At 43.7% G+C, this 14,444-nt stretch overlaps 1 protein-coding gene across 1 annotated transcript in view; it reads right to left on the bottom strand.

The window, feature by feature from the left end:
* Window positions 1-12,890, bottom strand: part of appl2 (adaptor protein, phosphotyrosine interaction, PH domain and leucine zipper containing 2) — a 152,169-nt gene extending 139,279 nt beyond the window's left edge. Inside the window, exon 1 of the mRNA XM_060843062.1 lies at window positions 12,755-12,890. Within this exon, the coding sequence (XP_060699045.1) occupies window positions 12,755-12,808 (54 nt within the window). The 5' untranslated portion in view covers window positions 12,809-12,890. The remainder of the gene's footprint in view (window positions 1-12,754) is intronic.
* Between the last annotated feature and the right edge of the window lie 1,554 nt (window positions 12,891-14,444).

Below are 14,444 nucleotides of genomic sequence, written 5' to 3'. Positions count from 1 at the left end.
GGGGGAAGGGTAAATACGATGCTGCAAGACAGGATCTGAGGAGCATAGGCTATCAGGGAAGGATGTTGTTGAAATGTGGAACTTTTTCAAGGAACAGATATGACGTGCCCTTGATATGTATGTATCTGTCAGGCAGGGAAAAGATGGTCATGTGAGGGAACCTTGGTTGACGAGGGAGGTTGAATGTCTTGTAAGGAGGAAGGAGGAGGCTTACTAAGATTGAGGAAACAAGGTTCAGACAGAGCATTGGAGGGATACAGGATAGCCAGGAGGGAGCTGAAGAAAGGGATTAGGAGAGCTAAGAGGGCATGAAAAATCTTTGGCAGGTAGGATCAAGGATAACCCCAAGGCCTTTTATGCGTATGTGAGAAACATGAGAATGATGAGAACGAGGGTAGGTCTGATCAAGGACAGTAGTGGGAGACTGTGCATCGAGTCGGAAGAGATAGGAGAGGTCTTGAATGAGTACTTTTCTTCAGTATTTACAAATGAGAGGGACCGTATTGTTGAAGAGGAGAGTATGAAACGGACTGGTAAGCTAGAGGAGATACTTGTTAGGAAGGAAGATGTATTGGGCATTTTGAAAAACTTGAGGATAGACAAGTCCCCCGGGCCTGACGGGATATATCCTAGGATTATGTGGGAAGCAAGAGAGGAAATTGCAGTACCGTTGGCAATGATCTTTTCGTCTTCACTGTCAACGGGGGTGGTGTCAGTGGCCTGGAGAGGGGCGAATGTTGTGTCCCTGTTCAAAAAAGGGAATAGGGATAACCCCGGGAATTACAGGCCAGTTAGTCTTATTTCGGTGGTAAGCAAAGTAATGGAAAGGGTACTGAGGGATAGGATTTATGAGTATCTGGAAAGATACTGTTTGATTACGGACAACCAGCACGGATTTAAGAGGGGTAGGTCTTGCCTTACAAGTCTTATTGAATTCTTTGAGGAGGTGACCAAGCATGTGGATGAGGGTAGAGCAGTGGATGTAGTGCACATGGATTTAGTAAGGCATTTGATAAGGTTCCCCACGGTAGGCTTATGCGGAAAGTCAGGAGGCATGGGATAGTGGGAAGTTTGGCCAGTTGGATAGAGAACTGGCTAACTGGTCAAAGTCAGAGAGTGATGATGGATGGTAAATATTCAGCCTGGAGCCCAGTTACAAGTGGAGTTCCGCAGGGATCAGTTCTGGGTCCTCTGCGGTTTGTAATTTTTATTAATGACTTGGAAGAGGGAGTCGAAGGGTGGGTCAGTAAATTTGCAGATGATACAAAGATTGGTGGAGTTGTGGATAGTGAGTAGGGCTGTTGTCGGCTGCAGAGGGACTTAGATATGATGAAAAGCTGGGCTGAGGAGTGGTAGATGGAGTTCAACTCTGTCAGTTGTGAAGTTGTCCATTTTGGGGTGTATGCTCATAGATCTTTGAAAGTTACCACTCAGGTGGATAGAGCTTGTAAGAAGGCCTATGGTGTATTAGCGTTCATTAGCAGAGGGATTGAATTCAAGAGTCGTGAAGTGATGTTGCAGCTGTATGGGACCTTGGTAAGGCCACATTTGGAGTACTGTGTGCAGTTCTGGTCGCCTCATTTTAGGAAAGATGTGGAAGCTTTGGAGAGGGTGCAGAGGAGATTTACCAGGGTGTTGCCTGGAATGGAGAATAGGTCGTACGCGGATAGGTTGAGAGTGCTAGGCCTTTTCTCATCGTTTAAAATCACACAACACCAGGTTATAGTCCAACAGTCCAACACCAGCATCTCCAAATCATTTTCTCGTTGGAACGGCGAAGGATGAGGGGTGACTTGATGGAGGTTTATAAGATGATCAGGGGAATAGATAGAGTAGACAGTCAGAGACTTTTTCTCTGGGTACAACAGTGTTACAAGGGGACATAAACTTAAGATGAAGGGTGGAAGGTATGGGGGGGATGCCAGGGGTAGGTTCTTTACTCAGACAGTGGTGGGGGCATGGAATGCGCTGCCTGTGCGAGTGGCAGAGGTAGAGTCATTGGTGACCCTTAAGCAGCAATTGGATAGATACATGGATAGGTGCTTAAGCTAGGAAAATGTTCAGCACAACATCGTGGGCCAAAGGACCTGTTCTGTGCTGTATTGTTCTATGTTCTAAAACTTAGGTAATCCCACAATTGACCCCATCATTCTCCTAACCAAATTACTGATTTCACTTAAACTTCTGAATACACTCCTAATACAACCTAACCAGCAGCCCCACTGACCCAACCATCCAAATATTCCACCAGCCCACCAAACAACTCAACCTACCCCTTAACAATTCAACCAACTTTCTAATTACTTAATTAAACCACGAATCAACCCAACCCAAAATGTAAAGGCTGAAGCATGTTGATTTAAAGAAAATAACAAATGAAACGATTCTGGGGAATGAGAAAATGGTGTGGGATCAGCTATTTTGGGCCCTGAAGCCGGAACAAAATTCTAAGAATGACAAAGAGTTAATGACATTTAAAAAATGGCAAAACAGCATTTATTCCAACAATTTAATTCTGATATTGCAGACTTTACAAGTAATATTAAAAGGGCATTTCTGTTTACCTGTATACCTGCATAATACAATCAAGTTAAGAAAAAACACTTCAAAATGGAGGCCACAGCAGGCCATTTCTGTAACAGTGAATTACATCAAAGATTATTGGGCTGTGTTGTCTCAAATCAGAAAAAGATGATATTTAGAATTCACCCAAGCCCTGGGCTCTTGCTACGTAAGCTAGACTAATTAGCTCTCATTGTTGGAAAGGTGACTCAATTGTCTCGGGCAGACACTTCTGAAAGTGGAACTGCATAAAAACGGACTATACAGCTCTGTGTTTATGTGCAGAACTCCAAAAAGGTTGAGAATCACAGTTTTGACAGAGGGAAGACAAAGAGACCAAATACTTTTTTGTTGAAGGAAAGTCAGGCAATGTGGAAGTGCTGACACCGCAGTACTGATGAAGAACAAAGAATCTTCACCCTCCCCCCAGTACCCCGCAAATTGCGCTGCCCGGCTAAGTTCAGTTGAACAAAAAAAAACTATGAAAGTAGAAAAGCCATTATATTTGCTGGATATGACTTGAATAGTTAATCTCTTTGTTTCAGCATTAAGGAACTCAGGCAAACGCCCTCACAATATACCAGAGAGACTTGTTGGGACTTTCTTCTTTTAAGTATTTTGTACTTGATTTTGTCTTTTTTAATTAATATTTAGATCATGACATTCTCTCTTTATCCTTAACAGCTTGTGCAAAATTAATCACTGCTAAAACAAAAGCTTGACTGCAGTCTAATTTAGTTTAACTAACTGCAAATTCAAAAAGGGCACTAAACACATTATTTCCATTCAGTTCATTGACCACTTTAGGGACGAGGTTCGTGGTTGTGAGAACTGGAATGGAAGGTTTCCATTATAAGGACATCAGCAGACAGGTATGACGTAGACATTTCCAAATCAACCTGCTCAGAGTCATTATTACACACCTGTGGAGCAAGTGGGACTTAAACCCTGACCTTGGTCAGGAACACATAGGTAGCTCAGGGATAATAGGTCTACATTTGCAAACCTACAAGAATGATGATGAATAGGAAAGAGAGAATGCAGAAACTGTTCTCATCAACAAAAAATGATTATAAATAATAGATTTTAGAATCCACCATTAAGGGGATCATAGCTGGACACTTAGAAAATCACAATATGATGAAGCAGAGACAATGTTGCTTTGCAAAAGAGTTTATTCATAATGTAACATACATGGTGGATAGTGGTAACCAGTGATCTGGTGGGCATGGTTTTCTGAAAAGGTGCCATAGATTGCTGCACAAGACAACAGCACATATTGTTGGGTTTAACAAAACTCTAATGGGAGAGTTTTGAAGCACAAAGCGGTGTACAAGTCCCTAGATACCTGAAAGTGTCAGCGCAGATGGATTAGTGTGGTGAAGGCGGCATACGGGATGCTCGCCTTTATTAGCAGGGGCATAAAATACAGGAGCAAGGAAGCCTTGATACAACTTTATAAGACATTAATTAGGTTACAGATGGAATACTGTGTGCAATTCTGATCGCCACACTATTGGAAGAACATGATTGCACTGGAGAGGGTACACAGGAGATTCACCAGGATAATGCCTGGGATGAAAAGTCTGTTATAACGAGAAACTTGACAGGCTGGGATAGTTTTCCTTGAAGCAGAGGAGGGGAGACCTGATTGATGTACACAAAGTTTATGAGAGGCATAGACAGAGTAGAATGTGAGAATCTGTGCCCCAAGGCACAGGTGTCTAAGACCTTAAGTAATAAGTGTAAGGTGAGAATTAGGTGGTTCAGAAGGGATCTGAGGATGTTGTGGTTCTGTTTGCCGAGCTGGAAGTTTTTGTTGCAAACGTTTCGTCCCCTGGCTAGGCGACATCATCAGTGCTTTGGAGCCTCCTGGAGGCTCCAAAGCACTGATGATGTCGCCTAGCCAGGGGACGAAACGTTTGCAACAAAAACTTCCAGCTCGGCAAACAGAACCACAACAACGAGCACCTGAGCTACAAATCTTCGCACAAACCTTGGATCGGAGGATTTTTGTTTCACCCGGGGTGGTGGATATATTAAATTTGCTCCATAAAGAAGATACTGGAGGCAAGTACTCTCAACATTTAACATCCTATCTGTGGATTAGCACTTAAAATTCCAGGGCATAGTAGACTACGGACCAAGTGCAGGTAAATGGGATTTAGCATAGTTTGGCGTTTGTAGTTAGCATAGCCACTGGGCTGAGGGTCCTGTTTCTATGCTATGACATTAAATTTGGTACTGCGTAATGAACCCAGCCAGATGTTAGAGCTGGAGGTAGGTGAGCACTTTGATGATAGTAACCACAATTCAGTTATATTTATATTAACGATAGAAAGGGATAGGGATATATGGCAGGGCAAGAGTTATAACTGGGGGAAAGGCAATTATGATGGGATTAGGCAAAATTTAAGATGCAAGGGATGGGAAAGGAAACTGCAGGGGATGGGCACAATTGAAATGTGGTGTTTATTCAAGTAACAGCTACTGCGTGTCCTTGATAAATATGTACATGTCAGGCAGGGAGGAAATGGTCAAGTGAGGAAGCTGAAACTCTTGTCTAGAGGAAGAGGGCGCCTTACGTTAGGATGAGATGTGAAGGCTCAGTTTGGGCAATTGACAGTTACAAGCTAGCCGGAAAAGATCAAGAGAGAGAACTAAGAAGAGCCAGAAGGGACATGAGAAGTCGTTGGTGGATAGGATCAAAGAAAACCCTAAAGCTTTCTTTCTGTATATCGAGAATAAAAGAATGACTAGAGTAAGAGCACGGCCAATCAAGGACAGTAGTGAGAAGTTGTGCCTTGAATCCGAGAAGATAGGAGAAGCGCTAAATGAATATCTTTCGTCAGTATACATATTGGAAAAAGACAATCTTGTCGAGGAGAATACGGAGACGCAGACTACTAGAATAGACGGGGTGTAAGTTCTCAAGGAGGAGGTGTTAGCAATTCTGGAAAGTGTGAAAACAGATAAGTCCCCTGGGCCAGATGGGATTTATCCTACGATTGTCTGGGAAGCCAGGGAGGAGATTACAGAGCCGTTGGCTCTGATCTTTATGTCGTCATTGTCTACAGGAATAGTGCCAGGAGACTGGAGGACAGCAAATGTCATCCCCTTGTTCAAGAAGCGGAATAGAGGCAACCCTGGAAATTACAGATCTGTAGGCCTTACTTCAATTGTGGGTAAAGTGTTGGAAAGGGTTATAAGAGATAGGATTTATAATCAACTAGAGAGGGATAAGTTGATTAGGGATAGTCAACAGTTTTGTGAAGGATTATGCCTCACAAACCTTATTGAGTTCTTTCAGAAGGTGACCAAACAGGTGAATTAGGGTAAAGCAGTTTATGTAGTGTATATGGATTTCACTAAGGGTTTTGATTAGGTTTGCCATGGGGTAGGCTATTGCATGGAGACATGGGATTGAGGGTGATTTAGCAGTTTGGATCAGAAATTGGCTAGCTGAAAGAAGACAAAGGGTGGTGGTATGGGAAATGATCATCCTCGAGTTCAATTACTAGTGGTATACCACAAGGATCCGATTTGGGGCCACTGCTGTTTGTCATTTTTAGAAATGAGTTGGATGAGGGCATGGAAGAATGGGTCGGTAGAGTTGTGGACAGTGCTGAAGGATGTTGCAGGTTACAGAGGGACATAGTTAAGCTGCAGCGCTGTGCTAAGAGGTGGCAAATGGAGTTTAATGCAGAAAAGCGTGAGATGATTCATTTTGGAAGAAGCAATAGGAATAAAGAGTACTGGGCTACTGGTAAGATTCTTGGTAGTGTAGATGAGCAGACAGTACTCTGTGCCCATGTGCATAGACCCCTGAAAGTTGCCCTGGAGGTTGATAGGTTTATTAAGAAGGCACACGGTGTGTTAGCTTTTATTGGTAGAGGGATTTAGTTTCATAGCCACGAGGTTATTTTGCAGCTGGACAAAACTCGCGTGTGGCTGCACTTGAAGTATTGCACATAGTTCTGATCACTGCATTATAGGAAGGACGTAGAAGCTTTGGTAAGGGTTCAGAGGAGATTTACTAAGATGTTGCCTGGTACGGAGGGAAGGTGTTATGAGGAAAGGCTGAGAGACCTGAGGCTGTTTTCATTAGCGATAAGAAAGTTGAGAGGTAACTTAATTGAGACATAAGATAATCGGAGGGTTAGATAGGGTGGACTGTGAAAACCTTTTTCCACGGTTGGTGATGGCTAGCACGAGGGGACATAGCTTTAAATTGAGGGGTGATAGATATAGGACAGATGTCAGAGGTAGCTTCTTTACTCAGTGGTAGGGCGTGGAATGCATTGCCTGCAACAGTAATGGAGTCACCAACTTTAAGGGCATTTAAATGGTCATTGGATAAACATATGAATGAAAACAGAATAGTATAAGCTAGATAGGCTTCAGATTGGTTCCACAGGTGGGCACATCGAGGGCCATAGGGCCTGTACTGTCCTGTAATGTTCCATGTTCTATATATGTTCTATGCAAGGTTCCAGATCTCAAACCAGATCATAATAGATCTGGTCATCTCATCAAGGTTCAATACTCTCTAAAATTGCCATCTTATGTATTGTGTTGTAAAAACAGGATGTATTCTGCCTTCCCCCGATTCTATTTTGTCCTGGTTTCAGGGGACTGTGACAGCCAGGATCAGAAGATCCCAAATGAAATGCGCAGCAGCACCGGGTCAAGAGAATTTTCGCATGCAGCAGCATTCTAACCAACACTGCCGCTGCCCACAAGATTCAAATCCAGTTGAAAAAAGTGCAGAGAAACATTAATGAATTCTTTAAAATCATTGTTCAAGACATAGTTGGAAGAATAATTGTATACTGCTAGGTGGAATTGAAGAACTGCATCTCCATCTGTTTGTTGCCACAATATCAAAACAAAATGTACATTTAATCTGTGGTATTACAACACTAATCAATGTAGTAGGGTCCAGAGATATTAATCTCCTCCATTGAAATTGAGGGAAATTCAAATCATACATTTAAGATCACAAATAGGAAAAAAGTGAGGCAAAGCACAAATCTTCCTTTAAATTTGAAATCAATGTGTTATTTAGGTCATGGAGTCTTTCCATTGGGCAATGGTAAAATAAACATCACGTAATGCTATATTTGATTATTTCAGTGCCAAGTTTATATACAATTGGTAGCAGGTTTTGTTTGTCTGACTAGCAACAGAAATATTCAAACTATTCCTTGCAAATAACAACTAATGGCACTTAGTATTCTGCAAAAATGGTTCTGAAGTTGACAAGATGCCATATGAGTGAGTGAACATGTACAATTAAATATGTAAAACTGCACATAGAATCAGACCTAGGATCAATTCTCTGTGGCACAGCTTATTCACCAGATGAGCAGTAGATAATCTCCTTCAATCACCTTTGTAATCACCTATTTCTAAATGTTGACATGGTCCGTGCTTTAATAGCAGGCAGTCACGTAATAGCTACTGGACTAATTATCCACAGGCCTGAAGAAATACTCTGGAGATAGGAGTTCAAATCTTGCTATGCCAGCTCGGGAAATTTAAACTCAGGTAACTAATTACGGGCGGCACGGTGGCTCAGGGCCTGTTTCCACACTGCAGGGAAACTAATATAAAAATCTAATAAATAAAATATAACTTTGCGCAATGCAAAGCTTGTCTCATTAATAATGATCACCAGATTGTTGTACAAAACCCATCGAGTTCACTCACATCCTTCAAGAGTGGAAATCTGCCACATTTCTCTACTCTGATACTTTGAAACTTGAGATCCACGCTTTGTGGTTAACTATTAAATGCCCTCTGAAAGGGTTTAAAAAGCCACTCAGTTTATCAAACTGCTGTAAAAACAAAGGACTATGGGTGTACTACATTACATGGACTACAGTAATTCAAGGCAGCGGCTTACCAGCGCCTTAAGGGTAGTTACGGATGGACAACACACTGATTTTGCCAGAAACACCATATCCTATGGAGGAATTAAAAGGAAGCTAATATTATCGTGTAAAAATAGTCTCATCAGCTCTGTCATAAATCTTCAAACCACACCCTATCAGGACAAACAAGTTAATCACTATAAACAATCTGTTTCTACATGCTCTCCCATCACTTCAAATAACTTCAATCTCCTCTACTCTAAAGAAACTGCCAAATCTTCAAGTCTTGATGTTTGTGTTTCCTCATGTCAGACAGCGTTCCAGTGAAACTGTGTGCATTCTCAATATCTTTCCAATAGAATGGGGCCCAAAACTGCTAACAGTACTCCCAATGTGACCTGAGTGGGAGGTATATACAAATTCACCTTTACATCTCCACTTTGACATTCTGCACTTCATGCTGTAAAATGCAGGATTTGGAGTTAATTTTCCTCTGAAGAGGTGAAGCAATGTGGTTGACTCTTAACTGCCCTATGCAATGGCCTAGCAAGCCACTCAGTTTTGTCAAACTGCGATAAAGAAATGAAATCTCATGAAGAAAAGGAATCCAACTAAGACACCAAAAAGTACATTGAGACAAACAACCCTGCCAATCCTGAACAAGCCTCTCTTAAGCCAAATTTGGTACAGGTATCCCACAAACTAGTCAAGCAACAGTATTACATGGTCATACTCAAGGAATTATAACTTACAGACAACATTCCCAGATATCACAAATCATTGTATGTCCTGACCCACCAACAGGACAGGCACACCTGAGATGATGTCACAGTGGTATATGGTCAGGAGGGAGTTACCCTGGAAGTTCTCAAGATGTGTTCCAATCGAGCATTGAGTCTGTACTCTATGAGGTGTCACAGCAGCAGGTCAAAAATGGGCAAATATGGGAAGTCATACCCAGAGACGTAAAATACAAATCTAAAAATGAGGTGTGAATATTGTGAAACTACAACACAGGAATACTTATAGGCCAAACAGTGTAAGCAGCATGTGACAGAAAGATCTAAGCAATCTCAAAACCAATAGGTCAGATCTAAGATCTGTCACACGTAGTCATGACTGGCAGGGGACAACATCAAAAAAGACTAAGGACAAAGCAGCTCCACAAATGTCCCATTTTCAATGACAAGGGAGCCAAACACATTAATGCAAAAGGATGAATGAAATACAAAGATCTTTAACCAGAAAAATGAATTAGATAATGCATCCCCAGCCTCCTCCTGAGGTCCCCAGCATCACAAATACCATTTCAGACAACTTGGTTCACTCCACATGATATGAAGAAATGGCTGAAGACACTAGACACTGCAAAGACTATGGGACACTGAAAACATGACAGAAATAGAGCTGAAGATCTATCTCCAGAACAAGCGGTGCTTGCAGCCAAGTTGTTTCAGCATAGCTATACCACTAGCAATGTGGAAAATTGTCCATGGATAGCTTTTCTACATGAAAAGAAAGACAGCCAGCCAAACACAGCCTCGTTAATTTACTCTTAAACATCCATGAAGGGATGGAAGGTGTTATCAACAGTTCAATCAAGCAGTACTTACTCAACAATAACCTGCCAACTGACATTAGGTTTGGGTTCCACCAGGTCCACTGTTGACTTCACTTCAATCGGGTCTAAACAGTTACAGAGGAGCTGAACATTATGACACCTGTTTAATATTTGTCCAAATGGGGCATCAAGGAGTCAAGCAATACTCTAGTCAATGGTATATGTGATGTCATCCATTTTGGTCAGAAGAATAGCAAAATTGGCTATTATTTAAATGGTGAAACATTGCAGCATGCTGCTGTGCAGAAGGACCTGGGTGTCCTTATGCATGAATCACAAAAGGTTGGCTTGCAGATGCAGCTGGTAATTAGAATTGGAATTTAGAAGAATGGGGGGGGAATCTTATAGAAGTCAAAATAAGGGGGTGCAGGTTTAGGACTAGTTGATGCGGAAGTTCTTCACCCAAAGGGTTGTCAATCTGGAATTCCCTGCCCAATAAACCAGTTAAGCCTACCTTGTTGAATGTTTTTAAGGCAAAGATAGATTTTTGAAGGATAAAAGAACTAAGCTTTCTGGTGAACGGGCAGATAAATGGACCTGAGTCCAGGAAAAGATCAGCCATGATCTTATAGACTAATGGTGGAGCAGGCTCAACGGGCCAGATGGCCTACTCCTGCTCCTAGTTCTCATGTAATCAGCAGAGACATTGTTCACTAGTTGGAGTCATACACAGCACAAAGGAAGGTGGTGGTGGTTGTTGGAAGTCAATCATCTCAACCCCAGGATATTACTGTAGGAGCTCCTCGGAGTAATACCCTAGACCCAAACACCTTCAGCTGCTACAATGACATTCCTTTGTAAGGTCAGAAGTGGGGATGTACACTGATGATTGCAAATTTTCAAGTAACATTCATATCACAGAGATGACAGATAATGAGAGAGAATCTATCATCTCTTCTTGACATTCATGGCATTGTAAACACTGAATCCCCCTCAAAAGCATACAGGGGTTACAATAACCAAAAACGGAAATCATATAAATAGTGGCAACGAGAGCAGGTCAGAAGCTGAGCATTCTGCAACGGATAACACTCACCATCTTACTCCTGAAAGCCTGTCCACCAACTACAATGCACAGGTTAGTGTGATGGATGAGTAAAGCTCAACACATCCAGTTCAAAGCAGCTCCCTTGATCGGTCCCCATCCAACAGCTTTAAAATTCACACCTTCACTACTGACAACGGCAGCAATGTATACCACCTACAAGTACTGCAGTAGTTCACAAAGTCACCTGACACAGCAGCTTCCAAACCCATATCATTTTGAAGCCACACTTCATCTTGATTTGGAGTTATTCCTTCATTTTCAGAATCAAAATCACAATATTCCTTTCCTGAAAGCACTGTTAGATGCTGAACTTCACAGCCACAACCACCTTCTTAAAGGTAATTAGAGATGAGCAATTAGTCAGCACTGCCCACATCCTGTGAAAGAATTTTATAAATCAATAGCATCATATGGAGCTCAAGTCACAGTAAGGCTAGAGTCAGGCTGAGTGGTTTCCTTCCTTCAAGATCTTGAAGGAATCAACCGGCTTTTTTTTGATGACCCAACAGTATTGCCGTCATTATTCTGCTACTTGGCATTGCTTCTCACATGACATAATTCTCAAAAAGTCAGGATGTAATTTGCTGATGTGCACTCTGGATTGTTCATCCAGGCAATATGGTTCCTAATTTGGTCACATAGCCACTGCATGGAACCTGGAAGGAAGAGTTATTCCTTTCTTTGTAATTCTTTCATGGGATATGTCACTAGCAAGGCATCATTGCCCACCCCTAATTATCCAGTAGATCAGGTGAAACAACGTCTTGAATTCCCACAGTTTTTAGGATGTATCTAAAACACTTGTAAGCTTTGTGGGAGTCCCACTATTTTGACCCAGTGACTGAAAGAATGGCAATATACTTCAGGTTGGTGAGATACTTGAAAGGCGATTGCAGACCTTCTGGGGATTGGAGGGATTTTGGGAGGAGTTGTTGAGGTTTTTTAATGGAGTTTGTGGGATTTTCAAGGGCAGTTTGTGGGGTTTTTTTTGCGAGGCATTTGTGGCATTGCCAAAGGGAGCTTTGAGCAAAGTAGTGGCTCAGTGGTAGCACTAGTGCCTCACGGTGCCAGGAACTTATGTTCGATTCCAGCCTTGGGTAAAAGTGTGGATGGAGTTATCCATTTTCCCCGCAGTTTCCTCCCACAGTTCAAAGATGTGATGTGGAGTGGACAAAAACAGAAGTCACATAACACCAGGTTCAGCCGGTGAACACTTCACCTAATGAAAGTGCTGTGAAAGCTGGTGATTTTAAATAAACTTGTTGGACCTGATTTTGTGTTACTTATGACTTAGTCCAAAGATGTGCTGGCTTGGTGGACAGTCATGGTAAAATGCGGGGTTATGGGGATTGGTTGGGGGGGGGGGGGGTGTAGGTCTGAGTTGGATGTTCTGCGGAGGTTCGGTGCGGACTTGATGGGCCGAATAGCTTCTTTCTATGAATTTGATGGGAGCTTGCGGGATTCTCAGGGGTGGCCGGTTTTAGACGTGAGTTTGCGGGATTTTCGCTTGGGACGGGGTTCGGGGGGAAGAGTTGTACGTGTTCCGGCCTCCTGTTGCCGCCAGGCCGGGACTGAGTGTCCCCTGTGACGGGTGATCCCAGTCACTAATCCGGGAATGACGGAGTTTGATTCGGAGCCGGTCGGTACCTGTGGGCTGTCCTGCAGCGCCTCCTCCAGCAGCAGTTTATCTACAGGCGGCATCTTCACCAGAGACCCGGGGCAGGCAGAAACTCACAGACCAACACAGGCCACAAAAACCGACAGATCTACCCACACGACGACAGTCCACTCAGCAACAGCGCGCGGCCCCGCCTCCAACACCCGAGCACGTCCCTGAGCGCGGCCCCGCCTCCAACACCCGGGCACCTCCCTGAGCGCGGCCCCGCCTCCAACACCCGGGCACCTCCCTGAGCGCGGCCCCGCCTCCAACACCCGGGCACCTCCCTGAGCGCGGCCCCGCCTCCAGCATCAGGGCAATACCCTGAGCGCGGCCCCGCCTCCAGCATCAGGGCACCACCCTGAGCGCGGCCCCGCCTCCAACACCCGGGCACCTCCCTGAGCGCGGCCCCGCCTCCAGCACCAGGGCACCACCCTGAGCGCGGCCCCGCCTCTAACATCAGGGCACGCCCAAGCCCCGTGCCCTTAGCACGTGCAGAGTGCGCTCCCGCCAATGGATGCGGCCTCTTACCCGCCCAGTAAGGGAATGGGTCTACGGTTTCCATGGAAACCGGGATGGAGTGGAGGCAGAGCTTCATCTCGGTGTTGGAGTTTGGAGTTGAAAGGGTGAGATATAGTGTGAGGCAAAGGATTTCAGAATATTGGTAGTAAGGTTATGTGGGATAGGAGAGATTGAAGGCTGGGTAGGGGCAATTACAGACTGGGATATAAGGGGATTTGGAGTGAGATGTGGGGCTTTACAGAATGTAACTGCAAATGTGTTGCTGGTCAAAGCACAGCAGGCCAGGCAGCATCTCAGGAATAGAGAATTCGACGTTTCGAGCATGAATGTAAGTTTTGTTTAGCATTATACAGTACTCAAACAGATCCACCTCCATCGCTTCCTCTGCCAGCTCATTCCATAGTTGAACCACCTGTATGGTAATGTTGCCCCTTAGGTCACGTTTAAATCTTTCCCCTCTAGCCTTTAAGTCCAGGCCCTATAGTTTTGGACTCCCCCCACCCTAGGAAAAATACCTTTTCAACTCACCCTATCCAGGCCCCTCATGATCTTATAAACCTCTATCAGGTCACCCCTCAGCTTCCAGGGTGTGGGAAATAGAACCCAGTCTCTTCAATAATTTCAGTCTGAGACAAGATCTGAAGCATTGTTTATTATACTCTTGCAAGAGTGGTGTCTACAACGTAGGCACATTGAGTCCAACGAACACACAACTTTTATAGAATTCATTTGTCCTTTACTCCTCCCCCGCTTATTCCATTGCTCCGCCCTGTTTACATCTCCCACTTCTCTAAGCCCGGTGCCTATTACTCTTGTTTATCTCTTGCCTTATCTGACCTTGTGTGTAACAAAGTACAGGCACTTGCCTGGCCATTTCACCACATCCCTCTGTGGTCCATTGTTAGCATATATCCTCCTTCACTGCCATCTGCTTCCTTGCTTGCTAAAGCAACATTTCCTCCCATTCTTTGTCCACACTGAGCCTTATAACCTCTTGATTGTGGTTATTTTGTTTTTGCAGAAGTGAGAAACAGATGCTTATAACTGTTTGTACAAACATGTCTAGCTTAACCTACACCCCCTCCCCTCACAGCACCTTCTCTATTTGTCTGTAACATCTACCATTGTTTGCAGGCATATTTCATTCTTGTATGCACA

Source organism: Hemiscyllium ocellatum, chromosome 23 (genome assembly GCF_020745735.1).
Source record: "Hemiscyllium ocellatum isolate sHemOce1 chromosome 23, sHemOce1.pat.X.cur, whole genome shotgun sequence".
NCBI classification, from domain to species: domain Eukaryota; kingdom Metazoa; phylum Chordata; class Chondrichthyes; order Orectolobiformes; family Hemiscylliidae; genus Hemiscyllium; species Hemiscyllium ocellatum.
Note: the sequence above shows the minus strand (reverse complement) of the source record. Positions and strands in the feature narration are given on the sequence as shown.